Below are 23,152 nucleotides of genomic sequence, written 5' to 3'. Positions count from 1 at the left end.
CAGTAACATATTATTATATCACATACTGTATGAAACATACTTTGAGATTGAATAAATGGTGGCAAGTCCTAAATTTAGTACATTACACTTAAAGATCAGAGGCTTCCTGGTTTTTTTTATTACAGTTAAAACTATTTTTTTGTTGTAATTAGTTATGTCTTTTTAAGTGCTGAGCGCTCAGTGAAGTTCTAGAGTATCGAAGGGGGGCTGGTATAAAGCACTCAAATCTGTGTCTGTTAGATACTAACATATACCTGGAACTGCAAGGGAAAACAAGATGCAATGTTTTTTTCCAGTAATACTGGTGACAGAGAGTAATCATTATCTATTAATAATATCTAATATGGATAAAGATATATTTTTTTTAACTATAACAGTTACTAGATCCCTACATGAGTAAGCTTTGAGAAACAATACTAGTTCCTCCAAGATCATCAGAGTTGAGAATATCAGTAATGCCAATACTAGGCTACTTACTGCTCATATTCACCTCATATGCTGTTCCAATTTAAAGGCAAACATTCTATGTAGATATAAATTACATTATAGGATCACCTATACATTCACCTCACCAGAGCATATTTGGCGTGGGTTACTCCGTGAGTGCCGTCTGCCATGCAGGATTTGGATGAATCTTGGTAGGATCCTAAAATGACTTTCATGTCCTTCCCTTAAGAAGCGGCGTTGAGACATGGATGTATATTCCTGTGTCTTCACCAAATTATTCACCAAAGGAAATAAAATATCAGCTCTTCAGAATTACACTCTTCTAATGCACTTACAGACACTCTGATTTTGTTTTTAAATGTCAATGGAACATAACATTTCTTTGTCAAATTCAAATGCTACCAAAAAAGATTAAAAAAGGAAGCAGATTTAAAGAGCTGGAAGTGGGTGCAATTTGGTTATTTGTACTGTATGTGCTTTTCCTCAGAAAGCAATACTTGGCTTTATTACAAAGAAAGAAGAAAACTCAGTTGTACTTAATAGACTGAAAATGCCAAGATAGTTTCTGCACGAAGCTGTGAGACCTTCTCAGTTCCTAGCATGCTGTACCTAGCAGACAGGGCATCTTGCCACAGCTTTCAGTCTGCTTTCAGTGTGACTAGTACGAATAGAGGAGGCACAGCTTCCCACGTAAGCAGGTCAGACTAGCAGATGAAATCTTCAAAAAAAAAAAGTGTAAAATGGTCCGCTTCTCAGTGTTTCATCCAAAGTAACTGTAGCCAAACTAACAGCCCTGTTCTGTTTCCGATGAATAAAGTCCCCACAAAACATCCAGTTTGTTAGTGCGCTCCAGCCGTGCAGGGTGATCCAAAGCCACTGCTCATCCCAAGTAGCTGGTACTATCGCCTCCGTTTTCACATTCTTCTCCTGAACGTGAGGGACGTTCAGTCGTTACAAAGAGATATCTGAGGTTTCTCCTGAAGAAGGGCAAGGTGAAGGTCTTTCTTACAACTTCACAGTCTTGCTCCTAAGCTCACAACTTGGCACTCTGAGGGCAGATATCTCACGCTGATACTTGCTGCATTTCCTACTTCTGTGTCTGAAGCACCCTGTGTTCCTCAGGGGCCAGGAAATTAAAGGAAAATACTGTTGTCACTACAATGCTGTCAGTTAGAAACTCCTCTTCCGTTTGTTTCCCTAAGTCAGACTCTCACCATCAATCCATCTCCTCTTCCTCCCCATGAATTTGCACAGAAGTGAGGACTGACTCCCTCAAAGGCAGAGTCCGTTTCCAGAATATGCAAGCAGAGAGGTCTCACAAGAAAAACCTGAATCTTCCTGGGAGTTAACAAACAACTAGTAGGAAGGAAGGGAGGGGAAATGAATCCCAGCCTTTCCTAAAACACACCAGGAAACCCTACACTGTCTGTTCCCCCTGTCTCTTTCAATGCAGGAGAGAGGAAATTGATAATGCTGCTTTACTTGGCAGTCAACATTTCCCTCTGAATTCTGTTTAACTATGTCCTGTATGGCCACAGAACCACCCCAATCCCAATATATACCATTGGGCACATCAGACCGAAGAATTAAATGTTTTGAAATATGGTGTGCCAACTATTGTAACTCTGAAAGCAAATTAAAACATCTAACCTTTAGTTAAGTCACACCAAAGTAAATATCAACTGACTTATTACAAAATACTAGCTTGAGTATACCTTGCTAACAGAGGGGAATCATTACAGTTTTAGCTGGAAAATGTTTGACTTTCAACAAGAAATCACAGGCAAATGTAGCAATCTTGAAATATGATAATCAAGAAAGGTATCACAATACACACAAACTGATGCATTTCATGCAAATATCCCTTGTTTTCCAAATTCATTATACTACGCAGATGGACCACTGCATACTGCAGCTGTGCTACTCATCCTGGATCAAAGGCCTACCAAACTTGAAGAAGGAAGGATGGGGAACAGCTTAGTGGTGGAAAAACACCATGCTACACACCACAGGATTCAAACAAAAGAGGAACAAAAATAAGGCACAGCATCCATATTAGACAAAATCCCACATTTTCTTGTGCTGCTTGTCACTGGAGGGCACAAAGCAGTGGTTCTGGTCAGATACAGGGGAAAAACAGCATCCGCAGAGGCAACACTGCGACCTGCTCCTTGCTGCTGAGCTTCCAAGTGGAGGCACCATACGTGGCCAGGAGATGCCTGCGGCAGATTGCCAACCACCAGGGCTTTCCTCCTGACTGGCAGGCAATTGCTTGTTGGGGGCTTTTGGAGCACACCAGCCCCATGACCGAAGGACCTGATCCAACAATCGAGTGGGAGGCCGATGAAACTACACATCTTCTGCCAGCAGCCAAGCAAGCCATCAGCTAGAAAAGTGACTCTTTGTCCCAGTGGTGTTTTGAGAGTGCGGTGACACTAGTGGCACACGGTGGAAACCTCATCAACAATTTCTGCAGAGGATTATTACAATGAAGCAAAAGGACATCCTCCTTGCTTTCTTCATGCATCAAATGCATGCAGAAGATTGATGACTTGAGCTGTAAAGTTGTTAAGTACACACAATCCTACTGAAAGCTAGCCATTAGCTGCATCTCCATCTGCAAAACAAGCTTTTAATCTTCTTTCAAGCACTCAAATTTGTGCCTAGAAGCAAAGAAATTAATCATAACAATGGCTATGGTGGTGCACAATCAGAAGGAAACAGATGGTGTAATGCAGTGTTTTCCAAACAGCAGCAGCCTCTATCTCCAGGAAAATAATCTGAATATTTTCCCTTGCCATTGGCATTACTATGACAAAAGCTCCTATTAAAAGGATTTCTTCTCTGCTCTGTACTGCATCAGCAGACTACACAGCAGTCTGAAGACAGTAATATTCTTTGAGTGTTAGTAGGCAAAACCAACTAGACTGTTCTTATTTCACGTCACATAAACAGTAACATTCAATGGGTAACACTTCCACAACTATCTTTAAATGACTACAAACAGCCCGATGGAACCAACAAAATCACGGCAATAAAACAGGCTTATTTTTCTCACTCTTCTTTTCCAGGTCTGCTTCCGACCGCAGGTGTTGTGTTGCACATTGACAACAGAAGCAGCCACACTGACTTACATCCGTATACTCTCTCTGATTCTTCTCTTCAGCCCAGGGAATCTCACAATATGTTAGTACAATAACTTCAAGTTTTCTTGGGAATCTTAAACTTACATCACTACTGGATATTCTCATCATTCCTTTCATCTTTTTGTCCGTATAGGAGCCTTATCTTTACAGGACATCTCAAACGCCCTACTGTGATTTTTCCTCCAAGCCCTAACAAGCATTTACAGGCCCTTCCTTACATCCTCACATTCAATGCAGCACTGAAACGTTCACATTACAGGACCATACATCCCTCCTAACTGTACAGTGCAGGAGGCTCTGGTAGCAGAAATGCTGCTCTAGTTTTTCTCCTGTGTTTCTTCCACTTCTCAAAACAAGTTGATCTTCCTATCTGCTGGTACGTCACTGCCACTGGTGTTGCCGTTTCTCTTTAACTGTGGATCTTGTTTTTCCAGGAAAAAAGCGCATCTCATGGACAAGAAAACATGGCAACTCTCATGCCTGGCACTTCAGGATCCCACCTGTGAGACCTGTATTCACCACTTCTCCTGTCTTTTCCCCTGGAGTCCCTGCAGGGAGATTTCTGCAGAGAAACTTCAGTATCAGAAGTGCCCTCACATCCCCAATAAAAACCCAGAGGACTGATCGCAAGAGAGATCTTGCATGAAGAGTATAAAAGACTATTAAAATTATGTTGGGAACTGCATCTAACACACACATATATGCAGAGCTCAGAAATTACTGTTTCTTGGAACAGTTTCTAAAAAAACAAATGTAAGGGTACACACAAGCTAAATCTCTTCAAAAAGGTGCAAGTGTCATGTGTATCTTTCAGCATCAGCACATTCGCAGTAACAGTGGAAATGAAATGAAGGGGAAGAAAAGTGAAGCGGTGTTTATATTCTGTTTAAAGCATGCTTCACCAATTATCTCTGCACACATTTATTTTGCTGAGAACAGCAGCACAGACAGAAAGCTAAATTGGACTCGTGCTACATTATTGAACAATACGATCGTTTTGCACACATTAAAAATGTAACATACATGCTACTTCTAATCTGAAATGTAATCTTTTTTATAGAGTTGAACACCCATGTACCATAACAAGGTAGCACTGATTGTTGTTATGCTTGGTCCTGAGCTTTCTTATAACCATACATAAATGTTGAATTATGGTAAGTATTATGCTTGTGTTGATTTTTAAAATTAAAAACAAGCTGACAAAAATTTACCCATGCCAGAGGCTAGTCGCTAGGCAAAAAGAGTAGAATCAGCTAGGGGCTGGTTTTAAATGAAAAAGAAAGGGTAGCTGAGATGCTAAAGCCACAGTACTTTATATTTTCACATCCACAGATTCCACAGGGGTCTTGTAGAGGGAAATTACTGAGAGGAAACCTGTCTGAAAACCCAAGAAATAAATGATTATTCCATTAATATTCTAGGATTCTTGAAATACAAGAAAAGAATTAATCTTCCCTTTTCAGTGTGGATGAGATGAATATTAAGTTTAGCTACATCTTTTGACTATATTATTTTTATGCTTATTAAAATTGGATAGGTGTGCTCATACTTCACTTTCAGGCTACTCTGTCAGAACATTCTCTCTAACAAAAGTTTAAGAAGGGCTCCCAGAATGTAATCTAGAGAATCTGTGAACTGAAATTACATTTAATAAAATACCATGACATGTAAGAAGATGCTGGAATGAGGAGAAAACTCAGAAAAGATATGAATGGAAATACATTCTGGCAAACATTAAAGCTACTACAAACAAACTCAGTATCTCCCCAAAACATAGACAGTGATAAACATTCCAATATTCTTATATTAATTTATTAAAGATTAGGAGTTAAAAGAATTATTTGGTTTTAAAAGAAATCTACACAGAACCCTGAATTAAGTTACAAGGGTGAATTAGGTTAGTTGTCCAAGCTTAATCCTAACTGGATGTATCTGCTCTAAGACAAACCATGACTGTAATAATCAGATGAATATAAGTAGATCAGGACTGAGATAAATGGACAGCTTGCATTCTATTTATACTTGTACTGCCAGTGCAGTCTTTCTGCAGCTGCCAGTCTTTTTTTAAAGCAATCTCTCTCCCAAAAAAATTTAAATAAATCCTAAAATCCATACAGGTGTTTCATGATTTAAATGGAGAGTAAGAAGCAAAAAAAAAATTCCAAGATATAAAGTTCAGGTTTCAATATTCTGGAAGTGTTAATATTTAATTATCAAGATAAAAAACTTGTAAAGCCTAACATCTGTCCCCCTAAGTGCTCATATATTACATGTCCGAATTTCCTGAGGGTTAGCAATAAATTCCAAAAGAACAAGTTGCTCTACCATTAGCAACAGAAAATACCCAGAAAATCACAGTTGCTCAGACGTAACTAGAAGAGAATGGCTATTTATGACCAGCCAAGCAAACTGCGGTTTAACACCTAACAAGCTCTTCTAGTTTGCCCTTTAATGTAAGTCTTCTAACTTTTGAAGGCAACTAACAATCAATTTCATTACTTCAGAGATGTTCTGGGAAAGATCAAGGGAACTGCACTTATGCTGGTGAAGACCAGCAGGGCAGAACATGGGAAAAGCCTGACTAGCACCTGGTGCCAATCCAAAGCTGCAGGTAAAGGCTACCGTGATACCAGAGTTAATTAAGCAACTGCCACCACCAGTTCATTTACTTTAATTCTATTAGGTGAAATGACTTGGGAAATTACAATTACAGGTCACAGGACAAATACAGGATTGAGCAAATTTATCAGATGTATGAGGCCCGCATTTTTGGTCAGAAGTGAAGGCATGTGAAGAACAGGATGTGTTCAGAATAGGAAGCTCCTGGGAGTTACTTCAGTCCTATGCTTGATACAGGCCTACGCTTTCACCCAACCACACTGGCTCAGCTCTGTGTTCAGCACCCAACTGCTGCTGCTGTGAGCACAACACAAGGGAAGAAGACCACAGCAGGCAGTAGGCCTGCAGAGAGGGGATTTTTGTGGCAAAAGGAGAAGAAAGGGATGGGAGACCTTTGATGTCACTGCACGGCAGTCCGTGCACGCCACAGAGTCACGGCAAGGGGAAGTTGCTGACATAAACTAGATAAAACAATGGCAGAGGAAAGAAGTGCCTTAAAGTGGTCTATCAAACATAGCTTTGTTGACAATGTCCTGCAAAGATAGTTTCAGGCATATTGGCTATTCCCAGCCCATACACCCTGGGACACAGTGGTCATTCCCACCATGCGCCAGCTACATCTATAATCAATAATAATAATCAGACTAAGGGGCTGAGGGTAAGTAGTTGCCTTTATACATTAAGCTATGCTAGTGGAAGCTCTGGTCAAAAATCATCTGCATCTGTGTGTATATATGTAGCTACAAAGAAGATGGAGACTCCCTTTTTACAAGGAGTCACATGGAGAGGACAAGGGGGAATGGACACAAGTTGCTCTTGGGGAGATTCGGATTGGACACGAGAGGGAAATTTTTCACAGTGAGGACAGTCACCATTGGAATAATCTCCCAGGGAAGTGGCTGACTCAGCCACGTTGGACACTTTCAAGAGTCATCTGGACAGGGTGCTGGGCCATCTTGCCTAGACTCTGCTCTTCCTAGAAAGGTCGGACTAGATGATCCCTGAGGTGCCTTCCAACCTGTGATCCTGTGTGTATATACATACCTATATAAACACATACGAACATATATAAATGAATAATACATGCAGTCAACAACATTGACTGGCCTTCCAGCAAACAGCTCTGTGCAGAATCAGCTGGGGACGAGAAAGCCAAAATCTCATGTTGAAAGAACTTTTGCTGGAATTTAGGAACACTTTAATTATGCTCAAAAGAGAGTTGTAGTTCAAATGTTGTATCTTTTAACAACTACAGCAGGTACACAGTACATTCCTACTGGGCTGATTCCTGGCAGAAGCAGCCAGAGAGGGAAAAGAGATTTGTATATATTTACACCTGGCTAGATACTGCTGCTCTCCCCAGCCTGGTCTGCCACATGAAATTAGTGATCAGCTCACTAATGAAACCTGCACTTGTTTCATCTCTCTATAGGAGACAGAGTGACCTCTTACACCACTTAGGAACATATTTCTCAATTGATCAGAAAGGCTGATTTTGCTGAGGTTCAGGATACTGCAAAATCTATGGTTAGATGGGCGATTTTCAGAAGGTCTTTTCCTGAAGACGATACCTTTGACAATTACAAAGCGTGGAATATGGTATAGACTGCCGCTGGATCTATGCATCTAGACAGCTCCCAGCAGTGGTGGGCCCTGGCTAAAGCTTATGGTGTTCTCATTAGAAAAAACTTCTTCACTGAAAGGGTTGTCAGGCATTGGAACAGGCTGCCCAGGGAAGTGGTTGAGTCTCCATCCCTTGAGATATTCAAAAGATGGGTAGACGTGGTACTTGAGGATATGGTTTAGTGGTGGACTTGGCAGCAATAGGTTAGTGGTTGGACTCGATGATCTTAAGGGTCTTTTCAACCTTAACGATTCTATGATTCTGTGATTCTCAATAATCTAATGTGTACAATGAGAAATGACTGCTGTGTACCTACATAAATAGATGACATCTTGCTGTGCCACCACAGGCCAGAAGCCTTTGAGGCTTTGGTCTCTGCTATTGTAATTTCCTTCCTCTGAAAAACATTCTCTGTTGCCATGTGCTTTGGACCAAAGGTATCCTGTGCTCAGCTCTCACCTCTTCCCTGTCGGACTTTAATTCTTTTTCACATTTCACAATCCTCCCTCTTCAGTCTCTCCACAAATGGGGTATTAATAAAGCAAAAGAGTTTTCAGTTGAGTAGCTGCTTTGAAATTCTTCTGCACGCACTATTACACCGATTATGAATTTATATGGCTGTAATCCACTCAGCACAAAAGAAACAGTGCTATTAATACTTCACAGTGTTGGTATGCAGCTATAAGTAATACCTTTTATGGACCTTTTAGAAGTGCCAGGAAAGTCCCTAGGCTGTAAGAACCTAATACAATTTTTCTCAGGCCACTGTTAGGATACAGCACAGTAGGTTTTCTGTTGCAACTTTCTGAAATGGCCATAGTGGTGCAAGAGCAATAAATCATTTTAAATGTTTGGAGAAAGAATAAGATTTGTATAAAGAATTCATGAACTGCTGATTTCAATGATCACTCATGTAGGCCTCCAGCAAAATGGGATTTCCCTGTGTACAGATCAACATATCTAGCTGAACTGGGATGAAGTGTGTTACTGGTGGGACGTTCACCAGTTTACTAGACAGTCAAAGTTTAGTCTGTTCAGAGTTAGTTTGCCTCATTCTGCTTATCAGCCAGTCAGTTCTAATAGGCATATTTTAATTACACAGTCATACTTAAAGACATTCAAACAAATATATTGAAATACACAGTGAGAGAGAGACCAAGGGTCTTTACGCCATCTGAAATTGCAAAGGACTAGGACGAGCCTGCATTTAAGTTTAAAAATGAAAAGCTCTTTGACAACTAAGAATCAACAGAGAATTTCCTTCTGAAAACATAAAACAAATGTTGTATGACATGCTGTAATTCTTAGAAAGACTGAGACACTCATTCCATCTATAGCATCTCACCAGCAAGCACCAACACTGAGCACAGCCACAACCACACAGGCACTCTGTTCAACCTGACCCTGTACTGCTGCCAAAGGGAGGATTCCTACTCCCAGTAACCTCCCCCTCTTGCTTCCCTGGTGTGGGTATTTGCATTTGTTCAGCTGCACAGTGAATTATACACAGATATGCTCCAGGTAGGACAAGCAGGACAGGGACACACTATGTGGCTCCCGGTCAAAGTCAATAACGCTGGCACAAAATGCGGTATGTGGAAAGCTGCTGAAATTACAAGTACCTATTGATTTCCAGGTTGGGCATATTGGTTAATGATCATTTCCCAAAATGAGTACTGCAAGCCGTGCTTGTCTCTTTTGGATTTTTCAGCTGAGATCTTCACATGATTTAATACATCAGTACTACTGATTACTATTTATGGCTATACACTTAGAGCTCCAACAAAGCCACAACGGGCAAGTGCAGTCTGCAGATGAATTATTACGTCAAAACATGTTGAAAGATACTGAAGATTTTGCAAATTAAATATATGAAGTAGAAATAGGCAGTGATGAAATCATGGCCCCTCTTGACATAGTCTCACTGCATGAAAACACTGAAGGAAATAGCATTGTTAGTATGGAAGCTACTAAGAATTGAAAAGCTAAAACATTACATTAAAAATTATGTCTGAGAAAATATGTTTTCCTGCATATTCTCACATGTGAACAAAGCCTACAAAGGATACAAAATGCACATCCCCACAGCTGTAGAGCTTTACAACCAAAGGTCAATCGCAGTCAGTAGCCCTTCCCTCCCTCTGAGATTTTGGTCTTGTTTGTCACATTTTAATTCATAGGTCGTGTTTTTCCAGATAATCTAAATGATGCTTCTCACTCACCAGTTAAAGATAGTGCCAGCAGTTTTTATTTCTTCTGTATGAGGACAAATATGTTACACAGGAAAGTGCGACACTTCATTACCACATTGCTTCAGTCTTCATCCTTAACTGACTCAATCAATCCTAGTTTGTCTGAGGAAGATGATGATGACACTGAAAGTGCAACTATTCAGAAAGAGGCAGCAACAATGCTCACACTAAATGGCTGATACTGGGGACTTGACTTCATCTCAGGGATGAAGCAGTTGGGATCTTTAGGGAGGGTGATCTGCTCCAGAAAGCTGGCATCTCTTCCAGGTGACAATCCTGAACCTGCTCTCACCACTCCATCTGCCACACCATATATACTGTCCCTATGCATTTAAACTGTGTGTTTTCATCCCTGCACACACCCCACCCTCCCCACATAAAAACTGCTTTGCCCTTCAGATAACCTCTGGTGTTTCACCTGTGTGACTGACAACAGCTAGTTAGCAGAGCAGGGTGTTCAGCAATCAGCAGTGGAACTCCAAACCCAAAGACAGGCTTGTCTCAGGAAGCGGTCCTTTTGTTTTGCAATCAAACATAAATCAAAGACTTGGTCACAGCCACAATCTTTGCTCAGTTTTGTGATGTGTAGAGGCCACCAGCACCCGGTGCCTCTATCAGTAATGCATAGGTCTGCATGGGATATTTTTTATTTTGTACCCTTAAACACAGGCAGCACATCTGGAAAGCATCATGCATATTGACCTTCCCCATCAGAAGAACATATGGGATTCCAGATATATCCCTGGATTCAGAAGCAGGTAGGAAAGTGAAACACAAAAGGCACAGATGCTGCAGTACATGTTAAAGATGCACACTAAACAAACATTTTAGAACTTCCCAGCTGCTCATGAATCCAAATAAATCCAAATCAAACCAAAGCTCTATCAGGGAAAAGGTTGTTACTGAGTGCAGAAACTCAGCAGAATACAGGCTTAACTATAGTTTACATAGCTCCTTATTAAACCATGAATTATACCATGCAAGCTTTTCTGCATCAGACTCTAATGGTAGAGCACTCTGCTTTGCAGCTACATGCCTGGACTTTGCTGCTGTCTTGGATACTTATAATATCTTATAACATTTCCCTATATACAACCATTTAACTATCCTCAAACATTTAAAACCTATCTGGGAAAACTACTACAATGTATAGTATACGGATATGGTAAAACAAAACAAAAACCAGTAAGTAACTAAAAGAAACAACTGGCTACTGTGAAAGTTAACAAAACCAATTTATTTTAAGTAGTAAGAGTAGAAGCCTTCACAAAGTCACTGTGTTTTGATGTATTAAAGTTCCATTTAGCGTGAGCAGGAAATTTTTTTCTCAAGAAATAAGCTCTGCCACAACGGCAGTGGAGTGCTCGTGTGCTTTGCTGGAAAGATTTTAACCACTGGGAAAATTTTTAACACTGCAGGCTGCTACGAAATTCCACCAGCCAGCCGGGCAACAGGTCCCATGTGCCCTGCCCACATACCTGAGGACACAGGAGACTCCTGGAACATCTCCATCCTGGAACTCAGCTGAGCATGTCCATAGTAAGTAGGTGGGCTTAGAGCAGGTGGTTGGACTAGACGACCCCAAAGAAGTCCTTTCCAATCTAAGTTATTCTATGATCACCTTGCCCATTTAGCTCCCTTGCTGTTATCCAGCTGCGTTCACTGCTTTGATTCCCACAGAGAAAACCAAAATCGTTCTTAATTCATATCAGTTGTTTCAATTTCCCATTGAATTAATAATGTAGCAGAAATTTATCTGCCTCATTTTAGAGTTATGTGAAAAGGCCAAGTGGTAAAGTAAAACATTAAATTATTTACAAGTTGTACACGCATGCAGGCAGATAAATGGTGTAGCATTATATATTTAACAGTTGTTAGAAAGTATAGAAAGCATAAGCATGATAGCCAAGCTCCTTTGTCAAAGCAGAGAAAAGTTGTCTTCAAGTCTGCATTAATTTTTCTAGACATTAAAATGAGCTAAAGCAAGTGTATTTAAAGTAGGTCTAAAGACTGTACAAACTTCAGAGCTACGAGAGTAAGCAGTTTCCAGCTGCAAATGAAGGAATGAGGCTCCATTTCCCTATTGGCAGAATTCTTCACGAAAGGCAATTAAAGCCCTGCTCAGTGTTTTAGTAGGATGGAATTGAGTAAATCACAAGTGTGCAGAACTTTCAAGCGCTGGCAGCTGATTAGGTTATCACAGAGTAGAAGAATAAATTATGTATTCATTTGTAATGAGGGGACAGTGCTATAACACAATGAACAGATTCTAAATCCTCAAGTCTCCAATTACCAGCTCTATCCAGTTTGCTTAAATGAAGGATTATGTCTTCTAACTCTGGTGCTTGAGAAATAAAGAACTAAGAAATAATAATAAAATTGCTGAATTTTTATACCTTACAACCCCAAATAACGTCTATATATGATGAAAACAAGTACAGCGAACAGAATTTCTTGTAATTCAGCCTTTCTAAATCTACTTACTGTCTTACACATGCAGCCTCTTTCAAATAAAATTTAACCAGAAATAGGTTTGAAAAACGGAAATAGGTTTGAAGTATCGTCCTCTGAGATGCAGGCTCATTTGCTGCTACAAACTACATAGTACTCATTGCTACTGCCAAGTAACCGCCATACAGAACAAAATACTGCTACACTTTTTTTCCCCCTGTAACTTCACATTTTTCTTGAAAACTGATTTAAAAGATATTTTCTTCTTAATGTCCATATATTTTACACAAAGACCTTCTGTTAAAATTCATCTGGCTATCTGACCCCCCTCTCCCCAAATGCACACAGACAGACATAGTCATTAAAGGACTGGCTGAACAAGATCTCCTTTCTTTTCTGAAGGGGCCCCCTCTAACAAAGGATCTCAGAAAGTAGCCTTTATTGTTAGGCACCGGGTGATGCAATCTTTTAAAGCAGTGAAGTTTAGATTCACTTCCTCTATGTCCTGACAAATAGTCACATTTCTTAACCATACTGTACTAGCATCCTCCTGTCCTCTGGTTTTGACAAACGCTTATGCCTTGTCATTGATTTTAAGTTCAGCAGGAACCCCTCTGAGCACCTTACACAAGCTCCACCATACACAGAAGGTATTTTTCTATCCATAACATGTTAAGCCCATAACCCCTGGTGTAATGACATCAAGAGGAAAGGGTAAAGATACCTCTACCTCTGGGGCTTGCCACCGCTCCCTAGAAACACACAGTCTGGCCGGGGGCTTACTCTTTTCCCTGGTTCAAGCCCCTGCCGCCAATCACCAGCAAAAGACCACCAGGCACGGGAGGCAGAAGGATGCCCAGCAGAATAAATGTGGCTGCCAGCACAAGATGGAGGTGAGCCTGGCAGCTCAGGGAAGGCCTGTCAGTGGGCTGCAGCATGAGGGGAAGGGAGGCTGGACTTGGATGATGGAAAACGTTGGGCAAAGAGAGTCATCTTCTAGTGAGAGGAGACACTATGAGGAGGCCTGTGGAAGGGAAGGGACTGGTAGTGGGGAGGCTGGGGAAGGGACTGAAGAAGAGCGAGGGCAGAGGAGATATAGGCATTGGGAGAGGAGGTGTAGGGTGAGGCTGGGTGCAGCAGATGGACCTCAGGCAGGAGACCAGAGCAGGGACCTGCTTAGGACAGCAGTAATGAAGTACCAACAGGCCAAGACGAGAGTTTACTTTGCAGGACTTATATGAGGAGAGGAGAGAGCAGCTCTGCCATGCAAGGGCAAGTTCTTCTGCTTTGCCTGAATTCCTGCACACTTGCTGTCTGGTGCTGGCTGACTGATACTTCACTAGGAGTAGCTGTTTTTCTGTGGTGTATTACAGAAAACAGCCAAGCAAGACTTGGGATCATTCCATTCATATTGTATCGATGAAGAAATGTTCCCTACCATGCAAGCAGGGAAGAAGGGATAGCGGGGGAGAGAGAGAGCAGTGTACATATGCAAGCAAGACATCATGATAAGAAACAACCTAAATACAGCTTATTTTGACATTAAAAGTATTGACTGTTTAGGGACACAAATTACACAAATTTTAATCAAGTGTGGTAAAACACAGCACCTTCGTGAGTTACCTACTCTTAAATGATCTTACAGATGACGATTACTTGCCTACAGAGCAAAAAATGCAAAACCTTGAAGGAGAAAACATTTGGCAGCCAGACAGACCTGGATATACCTTGTTTGGCTTTCAGTGTGTATCTTATGCCTCAAATCCATGATTTAAGGCACTTTTCCAACTGAAAGAAGAAACCTGAGAGCTTGAATGTATTCTCATCAAACTGCAACACAACAGGAACTGATTGCATATGCAAAGTAGGAAATATCAAAATACGTATTTATCACAATGAATTTGAAAGTATTATAAATAAATAATAAAAGTTAATAACCAGTAAACAACAAAATGTTCTCAGATAATATTTAAGATAAATAATTTAGCATTGTAGGGTACTTTTATGGTAAGTATAGACTTCTAAATGGAAACAAGAAACATAGAACAAGTATGTTAAAATCAAGACTAGCAAACCACATGCTGCTGCCACGCAATTGGGCTTTCCTTGGTCAGAACAGGATAAATGGCAAACCTGAACAACATTTGTAGCTCTCAACAGATGGCTTGGAAAAAACTCCAAAAAGGTGTCTCAACCAAATAAATTAAATAAATTACTTCTAGTTCTTATCATTGCAGCTGATCACTTACAGATACTTAAAAGTTATTACTAATATATGCTTTGTCTCTAGTTTAAGCAATAATGCCTTTCAGATTCTTTTCTCCCATTTAGTTTTGGATTCAGCTATGGCAAAGCTGTAAATTGCAATTGATAATACTCACGGAACCAGAAAGGAAGAGAAACTTACTGGCTCACTTAGGTAACAACAAAATGTCAAACTAAAAGTAACACCTTTAGACACAATCCGTACATTCAGCTTTCAGCCTTGTGCCTTCCCAGATCACCATCCTATTGCAGGTTTCTTCAGACATAGCGTAAGGTCAAGATGCAAAGGGAAACATGGAGTCTAAGTCAATCACTGATTGCACCTGCATCCTATTTACTCATCTTGCGAGTTAAAATCTGGCACTTGAAGAAATTCCAGTATTGGTTTATACATACTAGAAATCTGAACTCCCCTGCAATTTCTAACTACATCGTTTTAATCTTCAAAGCCTGCTGAAAAATATTGCTTGAAGCATCACATATTTGTTTAAGAGGTGTGAAAAATTTTGCAAAAGAGTTTGGATAAGTGGTGTCATATAAAATATAACTATTGCTACTTTTTGCAGCAGTGAAATGAAATTCTGTGTAAAAACAAACTTGTACAGATATCACATCTTAAAGTGCAGCAGTCTTCAGTTACAGGCAGGGGAGAGAACGAGCAGAAATGTCATGTTTCTAATTCATGCAACATGTAAGAGTAAGAGCCAGATACTACTCCCACTGAAATGAACCCCAATATAATTGGTGAGCTCAAAATTAATTAACTTGAACCCTGACAGAGGCATGCATCAAGAAGTCAAAAGCCTCATTACAGAAATTTGGCTTAATGTGGATCCATCAAGTACCTACAGTAGTGTAACAAATAGATCAAGAAGCATCTCGCTGCTTTGCCAGAAAAAAACCCAACAGCCATAATGCTCTACCACAAAACACCCATTTCAGATTTGAGGTTAACCAAGACAAGTAAACTTCTGAAGAGACAACTGTTCTTGACTCAGTAACCCAGGAAACACTAATTATGGGAGACAGTCGCAAAGACCAGGAGTTTCTCCTCTGGATTAACTGCAGAGCACTAGTGAAGGGACATTCCCACCCCATCCCTGTCCCTCCAGTGCCACAGCCATTTGTTCCCACTGCTGCCCTGGTACCAGCTCAGATGACCACAGGGTGAGGCAGGGCAGCCTACAGATTCCACAGTAAGCACAGTTCTTCTCTCCCTTCCACAAAAAAGTCCCCAGTTTTCTGTTGAATCAACAAACTGAACCAGTTCAAGGGTTCAGACAATTGCCAGGTACCTGTCTCTCACCTGGTGCAAGAGAAACCATGGGAAGCCAAAGGCAAGGGAGAGAAAAATAGTAGGACCAACTCCTTCTTCAACAACCTGGTTTCACCAGATAGCATGTGGTTTAATAATGCATTTTAACTTTAGCCAAGGGCGATTAATATCCATGGATGGCATCCAGGACAGAGAGCGCAGGCCCTTCCAGAAGCGGCTTAGAGCAGTTGGCTTCTGCACTGATGGGCATTCAGAGGACACCCTCGCTCTCCACTTACCGTAGAAGGTGGCTCAGATCATCCTTACTAGACTAAAATTGGCCTGTGCAAATATCTGCCTGTAGTAAAATGCCATACAAAATAATTTTCTCTCTCTAGATATCTGAATTCCTCAATTAAATGGAAGCAAGGCTAAGAGAAACGATGTGCTTATGGAAGCATCTATTCTCTACATTGCAGCCAGTCAGAGTGTTTACCGGTGTTTTGGCACAGAGCTCCTTCCACACCTCTGTCATGTTGTCTAGATGTAGGCTGGGAAGGTATTTCACAATTAATGCAAACAGATCCTAAGGCCAAGACTTCCAAAAGACCAAATTTCATTGCATAAAGCCAAATGAAGCTGTCATTTTTTAATTTTTCAATATTGATAATCAGATACATGGTGATATTACACTCGCACTCATGAAAAGGTATATGCAATTCCGACTTTTTTTTTTAAGAAAGTATAAAGTCGAATTTAAGCGATTAATTATTCTTGGCAATTGATAGCCAGATAAAGCAAGTGCAAATTACATTACAACTGGCTGAAAACAATAGTAGTTAGTCTCTAATGACAAAATGGAGCTGATTCTTCACAGAGGATAATCTTCCTAAACGAACAACTTTTGCATTGGACAGTGTTGGGCAATTATTTCAGCATGCAGGCAGCTCCATTACTTTCTCAAGTATGTCATGTGTTGCTTTTCAGTCATGCATCTTATGACATTTTTATAAAACAGAAAATCAGGTTCTTTCTATAACTTCTTATGCTGTCTTTGACAGCTGCCTTCAGAAAAAATTACAGTTTATTTATTTTTCCAGCAAAGTCTAATGTCTCTAACCTGTTTTTAGAAATGAAAGAACAATTTTAGATAATAATTTGGTTATTCAGACATACTTTAATTTTTCACAGGCTGACATGGTTCTGAATATGGAATCTAGAAATAAAATACACATTATATTTGTAGTCACAAGAATATTAAAGTCTCATCTCCTTCAATGATAGTGTTTTGCTGAATACTGCTAATCAGAAATTTCCAGCAGATTTTTTAAACGGAAAAATTTTTGTTACATGGAATTATTTTTGGCAAAAAAAAAAGTTTTTTCCAATGAACATTTCTCAGCAGTTGGTTGAAATTTTGCCTTTAGTAATAAAAATATTACAAGCAATTCCAGTTTGAAACAAAAATTTGCTTTCTTCCTTTTCAGTGATAGCTTTAGCAAAAATCTGCCTTCTCATTATAAAGCTAAATGGCTCAAGCTCTAATAAGGAAAATGTTTGAATTCACATACTGAGGGCAAACGTAGGGCAAAAGATGCACTTGTAAAGTGGTTTGGGACCAAATGTTTTCAAAAAGCTTCAAAAATTTAAAACTTTATTAAAAATGGTTGTTGTTGGGGTTTGGCTTTGTTATTTTTAAACTAGCTTAATTTATTAGGTGGCAATAACATGGTTTATTACTAGCAGCCAAACTATTGCTTCACATTGGAAACTTTTGTTTGACGAAACAGGAGTTTTGTTGACTAACCATCTAAGTTTGTCAGAGATTAACAAGCTAACCAAGTGTTGACTTTACACCATATGAAACCACAGTTCTGCATTAAGCATTGTGAAATGTGATATTTTATGCCATTTCCAATCAGTTTCTCAAGTAACATTAATGTTACAAAGACGAAAACTAAAACATGGGAGCAAAAATGCTATTTTGTATCTTACTGTTCATTACATAACTTCAGTTGCTCACTGACACAGAAGCAACTGAGGTAAAGGACAAGACCAGGTAACAGCCCCAGATATCCAGGTTTACCCATAGCCATCATCAAACAGACACCACGCGGGCTACCTCTGGATGAGACAACATGAGGGTGATTGCCATTTCCCTAGGCTCCCACCCTAGCCATGCCATGACTCTACCACGGGAGGAGACACCGGAGCGCCGAGACCTCCCTTGCCCTGCTCCCTCCCATCTCACCCCACCCCAAGGAAAGGAAACCCAGGCGCTGAGCTGTGCAGGAACCACAGGAGGACTTCCACCTCTGCAAGCAGAGGAACAGACCTGCCAAGAGATACTGTGGGGCACACCCTCCTTATTCTTCCAAATAAGAGCAGGTGCAACTACAAAAACGGCTTGAAACCCACTGAAGGTACTGCGCAGTGATGTGCCTGACCTTATTTCTTGCTGGGAATGTTCCTCCCTCAGCAATTCCACCACGCTTGTCTGATGTTTCCTTTTTCACCGTGTCTAATGCAGATAACAAGTTACTTGAGGCAGGGAGCTGTCGAGTGTGGTATAGCTCATCTGCAAAGGGCTTGGCAGGCTGTGCAGTGCCATACCCAATAACAAAAATAGAGCAGAGCGGATGACCAGCCTTCAAAACACACACAGTTTCATTTATTCATAGCTTAGTAACTTACTAATTCATTGCCTAATGTGTTATTAGCAACACACTTTAAAAACCAAGCTTTGACCCTCAAAAAATTCCTTTCTAAAGGCATAAATAGTTCAAACTAAGCTTTTTTTCCCCTAAGTATTTTGTGAATGCAATGGTAATTTTCAAAGCCTCAGATCTCCAGTATTAAATATGCTATAAAATTAAATCTGATACTTTTAATAGCATCTTCCTGAGTACTTCACAACTCCAGTAAATTGCAGCCAGTGCAGCTGCCTGTGGAGCACCTGGAGCTCAACGGGACGAAGGGCCCCTGACGGCCAGGGAGGCCCACGCAGACCCAGACAGGCAGTGGGGCAGAATCTGCAGGGGCGAGGCTCTGTGAACCCCTGGCACAGCACCCAGCATGGCCCAAGCTCCTTGCACAGGGCAGCAATGCACACACAGCAGGAACCGAGCAGAACTGTGGCCCTTCCTCTTCTTGACATGTATGTGAGGCTTGTGAGGCTCCACAGAGGCTAATGAACACAAATAGCCCCCATATGACTACGCCACAGCTGATCTGCTGCCAGGTGCCGGGACCACAGAGAAAGGTTAGGAAAGAGTGGAGAGTGGGTATACAAGCTGCCTTGCTTCCTTTTTTTCCATGTGTATCTTTAAACCTGAATACTATACAGTGCATTAGCTCCTATTTAATGTCATACGGCTAATTTACTATACCAGCCATGTATCACATGTACCACATGTCATGGGAACTCCCAGACTGGTTGTCAAACCAGCAAGGCTGCCAGTCCAGGGCGGTGGCGATAATGAGCGAGTAGGCATGCTCCTCTCTCTCTCACATCACTGCCTGCTCCTGCTTTCCTTCTCAGGCAGGACACACACTGGAGAGCCACCAGCAACACCGCAGCTCAGGCAGTGCCCATGTGCAAAAGGTCAGGAGCTACTTGATGGGAAAGGATGGGAGAGGAACTCCTGAGGGAACGTGGGGGAACAGGAGGGGCTTCTCTGCAAAGCGAGTGCCAAATGGTAACACCCAGATCCCTTCCTGCCTTGGCAGCTGCACATCAGGACTGTCTCAAATACCTGTATTTCCCTTCAAACCACTCTTGGATCTCTCTAAATTCTCACCCTCCTTAGGGGATAAAAATTTAAATCCTGCCTGTTCTCACCAGCTCCCTGAAGCATCACATAAATGTCAGGCAGAGTCTTTACTGAATTCAGTCCTAGATCGTTACACTAAAAGAACCATCGGCGGGGGTGAGGAGGTGTTTAAAAATAATGTCAAATAAAGCCCAGAGTAATTGTTCTGTTTCCATGTTTTAAAAGGCAGGTGATAGTTTGCAGAAAAGTTTGTTCCCAATTTTCTGAAGGCTGGATGGGAACTGTTAGTACTACTTCAACTTAGATATGTGCAAAATTAACAACATAATATTTAACGCATACCTTCACTCTCCTGATAAAAAAAATGAATGGCAGCCCTCTGTGCCACCCAGCTTTTACCAGACCTTCTTAATTCCCTATAAGATCTTAAAAAATGCAAATAATTGCTTTGAAAAACATCTCCACCTGCCACACTGAAGTAATTCATCTTCTGTCTTCATACAACAGAGAGAAGCTCTTTCTATTAACATCCTGCTCCGAGCTGTGTGCTCTCAAAGCAATTCAGGTATACTTTTTTCAAAGGAACTGACTGTGAAACGATAGCACTGAAGTCAGAAGCAGACTGTAATGTCCTTGAAAGGCAAGTACAGCACGAGCTAGGGATAAGAAACACTGAAGAGACTCAGCAGAAGGAAATTAAGAAAGCATACAATTAGAAAGCTGGGAATGCTATCTGTTGGTTTATATTTTTTTCTTACCTTTACTTCATAAATTACTTCACAAGTGATTTGTCTGATGTGCAAACAACCGTTTTTCTTCTGTAAGCTGCTGATACCATTTCAAACACCACCAACAGCTTCAGTGGCTTCCTCTTGCTCTCTCCAATGCGCTCACATGCTTTTTGCCTCTTTTTACCTTTCAATCTCTAGTACCAGAACTCTAAAGTACATCCCACGGGTCACTTGCAGCCTCAGCAGCCTTCGCACAGAACCCAGAAAGGGAATTCTTGACTGTGACTGTCCTCGAGACAACCAGCTGTGCCAGGAACGCAGCAAATGTCTGTGTTGTGAGCAGACTGGAGCTGTCGCATAATTAGAGCCTGGCATTTACTCAAGCATGAATTAAGTAACGATGATGAATTTTCATCACTCTTGTGATTCTGTGTATGTAGGTCATATTCCATCATCATTATTAAACATAAAGCTATTGTGTTTCAGACACTGTATTACAGGGGCCCCAGCTTCATGTCCTACTAAATGACTACCTATGAGCAAAACATCCAGAAAATCTTTTTATAACAACTTGTTTCTGCCATCCTTCGATTCTCATCCAAGTTGCATAACCAAACACACCTGTTTCACTTCATTACCCCATCTTTCTCCTTCTCTTCTCTTCTTCCACTGCTAATAGCCCTCAAAGTCAGCTGGGAAAATCCCTCCCTCGAGCACAAACATGCTTTTTTCTCTAGTTGGTTTCACTGAATGTTTGTGTGTGAGCTTTTATTTTGTTCCAAAGTATTTTTACAAGAATAGATCATTTTATATAAATGTACTTTGCCATTACAAATATGCTGAATGTCTGAGTAAAATGTGTCCAAAAAAGTGAAATGCTAAGTAAAGAAAGCATCAAGCTGCCTTTGTTAAATCCATTGGGTAATAATAACGAAGTTACAGATTTGGCTGGAAGCTGACAACAAAAGCCAGCAGAAGAATTACCTGGTGTTTGGAGAGAGGAGCGCACGGTATATGGCAGCGAGAGAGGGCAAGATGGGTAAGTTTTGCCCTGTTGCACAGCAGGTGCCTGCCTGTGAGTTCAGGCGCTTCTCGGGGGCGGGCAGGGAATCAGACAAACCCACTCTGAGTTTTCATCTCTCCCCGTGAATTCACCAAATGAGCCTCTCATTCTTCACCACAGTAAATCCGAAAATTGAAAATGCTGAGATAATGGAAATAGGGAATAATCAATTCAATTACAGATACTCAGTGGCAGCAGGATACAGAGCTGTAGGGAACATTAAAGTTTGGCAGGGCCTTTCCACAGCAGTTGCTTTGGGAGGTGTCATGCCTGCAGTAACATATGCAAGGTAAACACGGAAAGAGGAAGCAAACAAGTCACGCAACACACTGGTTTGTTTAATGTATTTCATGGGCCAAAAGCTGATGCAAGGCTGGGTTTGCTGTTAAAACACAGGCGTGTGGCGTGAGGTAACCTTGACCAACCGGGTAAGTAACACAGGTTAACATGGAGCGACAATCAGCAGCCCAGGATAAAATGCTGACCAAGGTAAAGCATTTTGTTGACCTCAAAAGCCAGACACAGAACTGTTTATGGAAAGGCTGTAATTTATCGTTTCATATTTTTAATAACAAAGGTTATAGCCTGAAGAGTAATTTTTAAAATCAGCTATGTGTATGCTCATTATTTCTGTTTATATCAGTTATCCTGTTGTTTTATATGCAAAGCTACCTTCCCTTTAAATTCACCAGCCTATGGGCAGGAGTTGAAAGAATAGGAAGATACATTTCTGGCTCAACAAGAATTGAGACTATAAAAGAACTAGGACAGTCACTTCTTAGTGCAAATTTTCTGCCTGCTACACGTAGTGCTGAAGACAGAAAGACTTTTAGTAAGACTGGCACTTAGCAAATGCCTCAAGCACATGAAGGGGAACAGTGCAGTTCAGTTACCCCTGAAGTAACAGCGGAGGTGAAAAGCGAACACCTACCTACTGCACAGCTGTGCAGCTCTCAACTCACCAAATACCTATTTGCCCAGATTATCAATTTTAAGAAGTCAGACTGCTGCTGAGCAGCGTTACATACCTAAATCCTCAAAACCAGGCAGTACCACGCTGCACTGTGCCTCATCAGCTTGCCGCAATTTGAGCAGCACGTTCTGCCAGGAAGCTGTCTTCTCCTGTCAAAGGGATTGAGCTGCCTAAGGCCCCGTCACGCCGGCTCCTCCCAAGCTCAAACACCATCAGCCTTCACATGAAGACAGAAACATTTTGGGATGGGCATCACCAGGCTTCTCCACTTCAGCTTACCCTCATGCTGAAACTTGCAGTCTGTTCCACCTTTTTGTGACCAAGTTTAACATATTTCCATTGCAGCACAGGATTCACCGTGCCTGACTCCCAGGGAGTCATGGCTCCAGGGAACCATGCAGGAAGCCCAACAGCCAGCTCCATGCTCCTGGTACACCACAACCCAAATGGCACTTCCCATTGGTCATCAAGAAATTGAAAGCATTAGTACAAAAACTCAAAAGCCACAAAAAGATCAGCAGCGACAGATTGAGGATATAATTAATAACCAAGA

At 41.1% G+C, this 23,152-nt stretch overlaps 1 protein-coding gene across 9 annotated transcripts in view; it reads right to left on the bottom strand.

Annotated features, from left to right (window-relative positions):
• Positions 1-23,152, bottom strand: part of MCF2L (MCF.2 cell line derived transforming sequence like) — a 164,590-nt gene that overhangs the window by 101,024 nt on the left and 40,414 nt on the right. For 2 of the 9 annotated variants that reach the window (XM_075091174.1, XM_075091225.1), the window contains exon 1: positions 573-1,548. The exons of the other annotated variants lie outside the window; for them this stretch is intronic. In XM_075091174.1, the coding sequence (XP_074947275.1) occupies positions 573-693 (121 nt within the window). In that variant the 5' untranslated portion in view covers positions 694-1,548. Of the gene's footprint in view, positions 1-572; positions 1,549-23,152 lie in introns of those variants that run through there. 9 annotated transcript variants of the gene reach the window in all.

The sequence above is a fragment of the Phalacrocorax aristotelis genome, chromosome 1, assembly GCF_949628215.1.
Source record: "Phalacrocorax aristotelis chromosome 1, bGulAri2.1, whole genome shotgun sequence".
NCBI classification, from domain to species: domain Eukaryota; kingdom Metazoa; phylum Chordata; class Aves; order Suliformes; family Phalacrocoracidae; genus Phalacrocorax; species Phalacrocorax aristotelis.
Note: the sequence above shows the minus strand (reverse complement) of the source record. Positions and strands in the feature narration are given on the sequence as shown.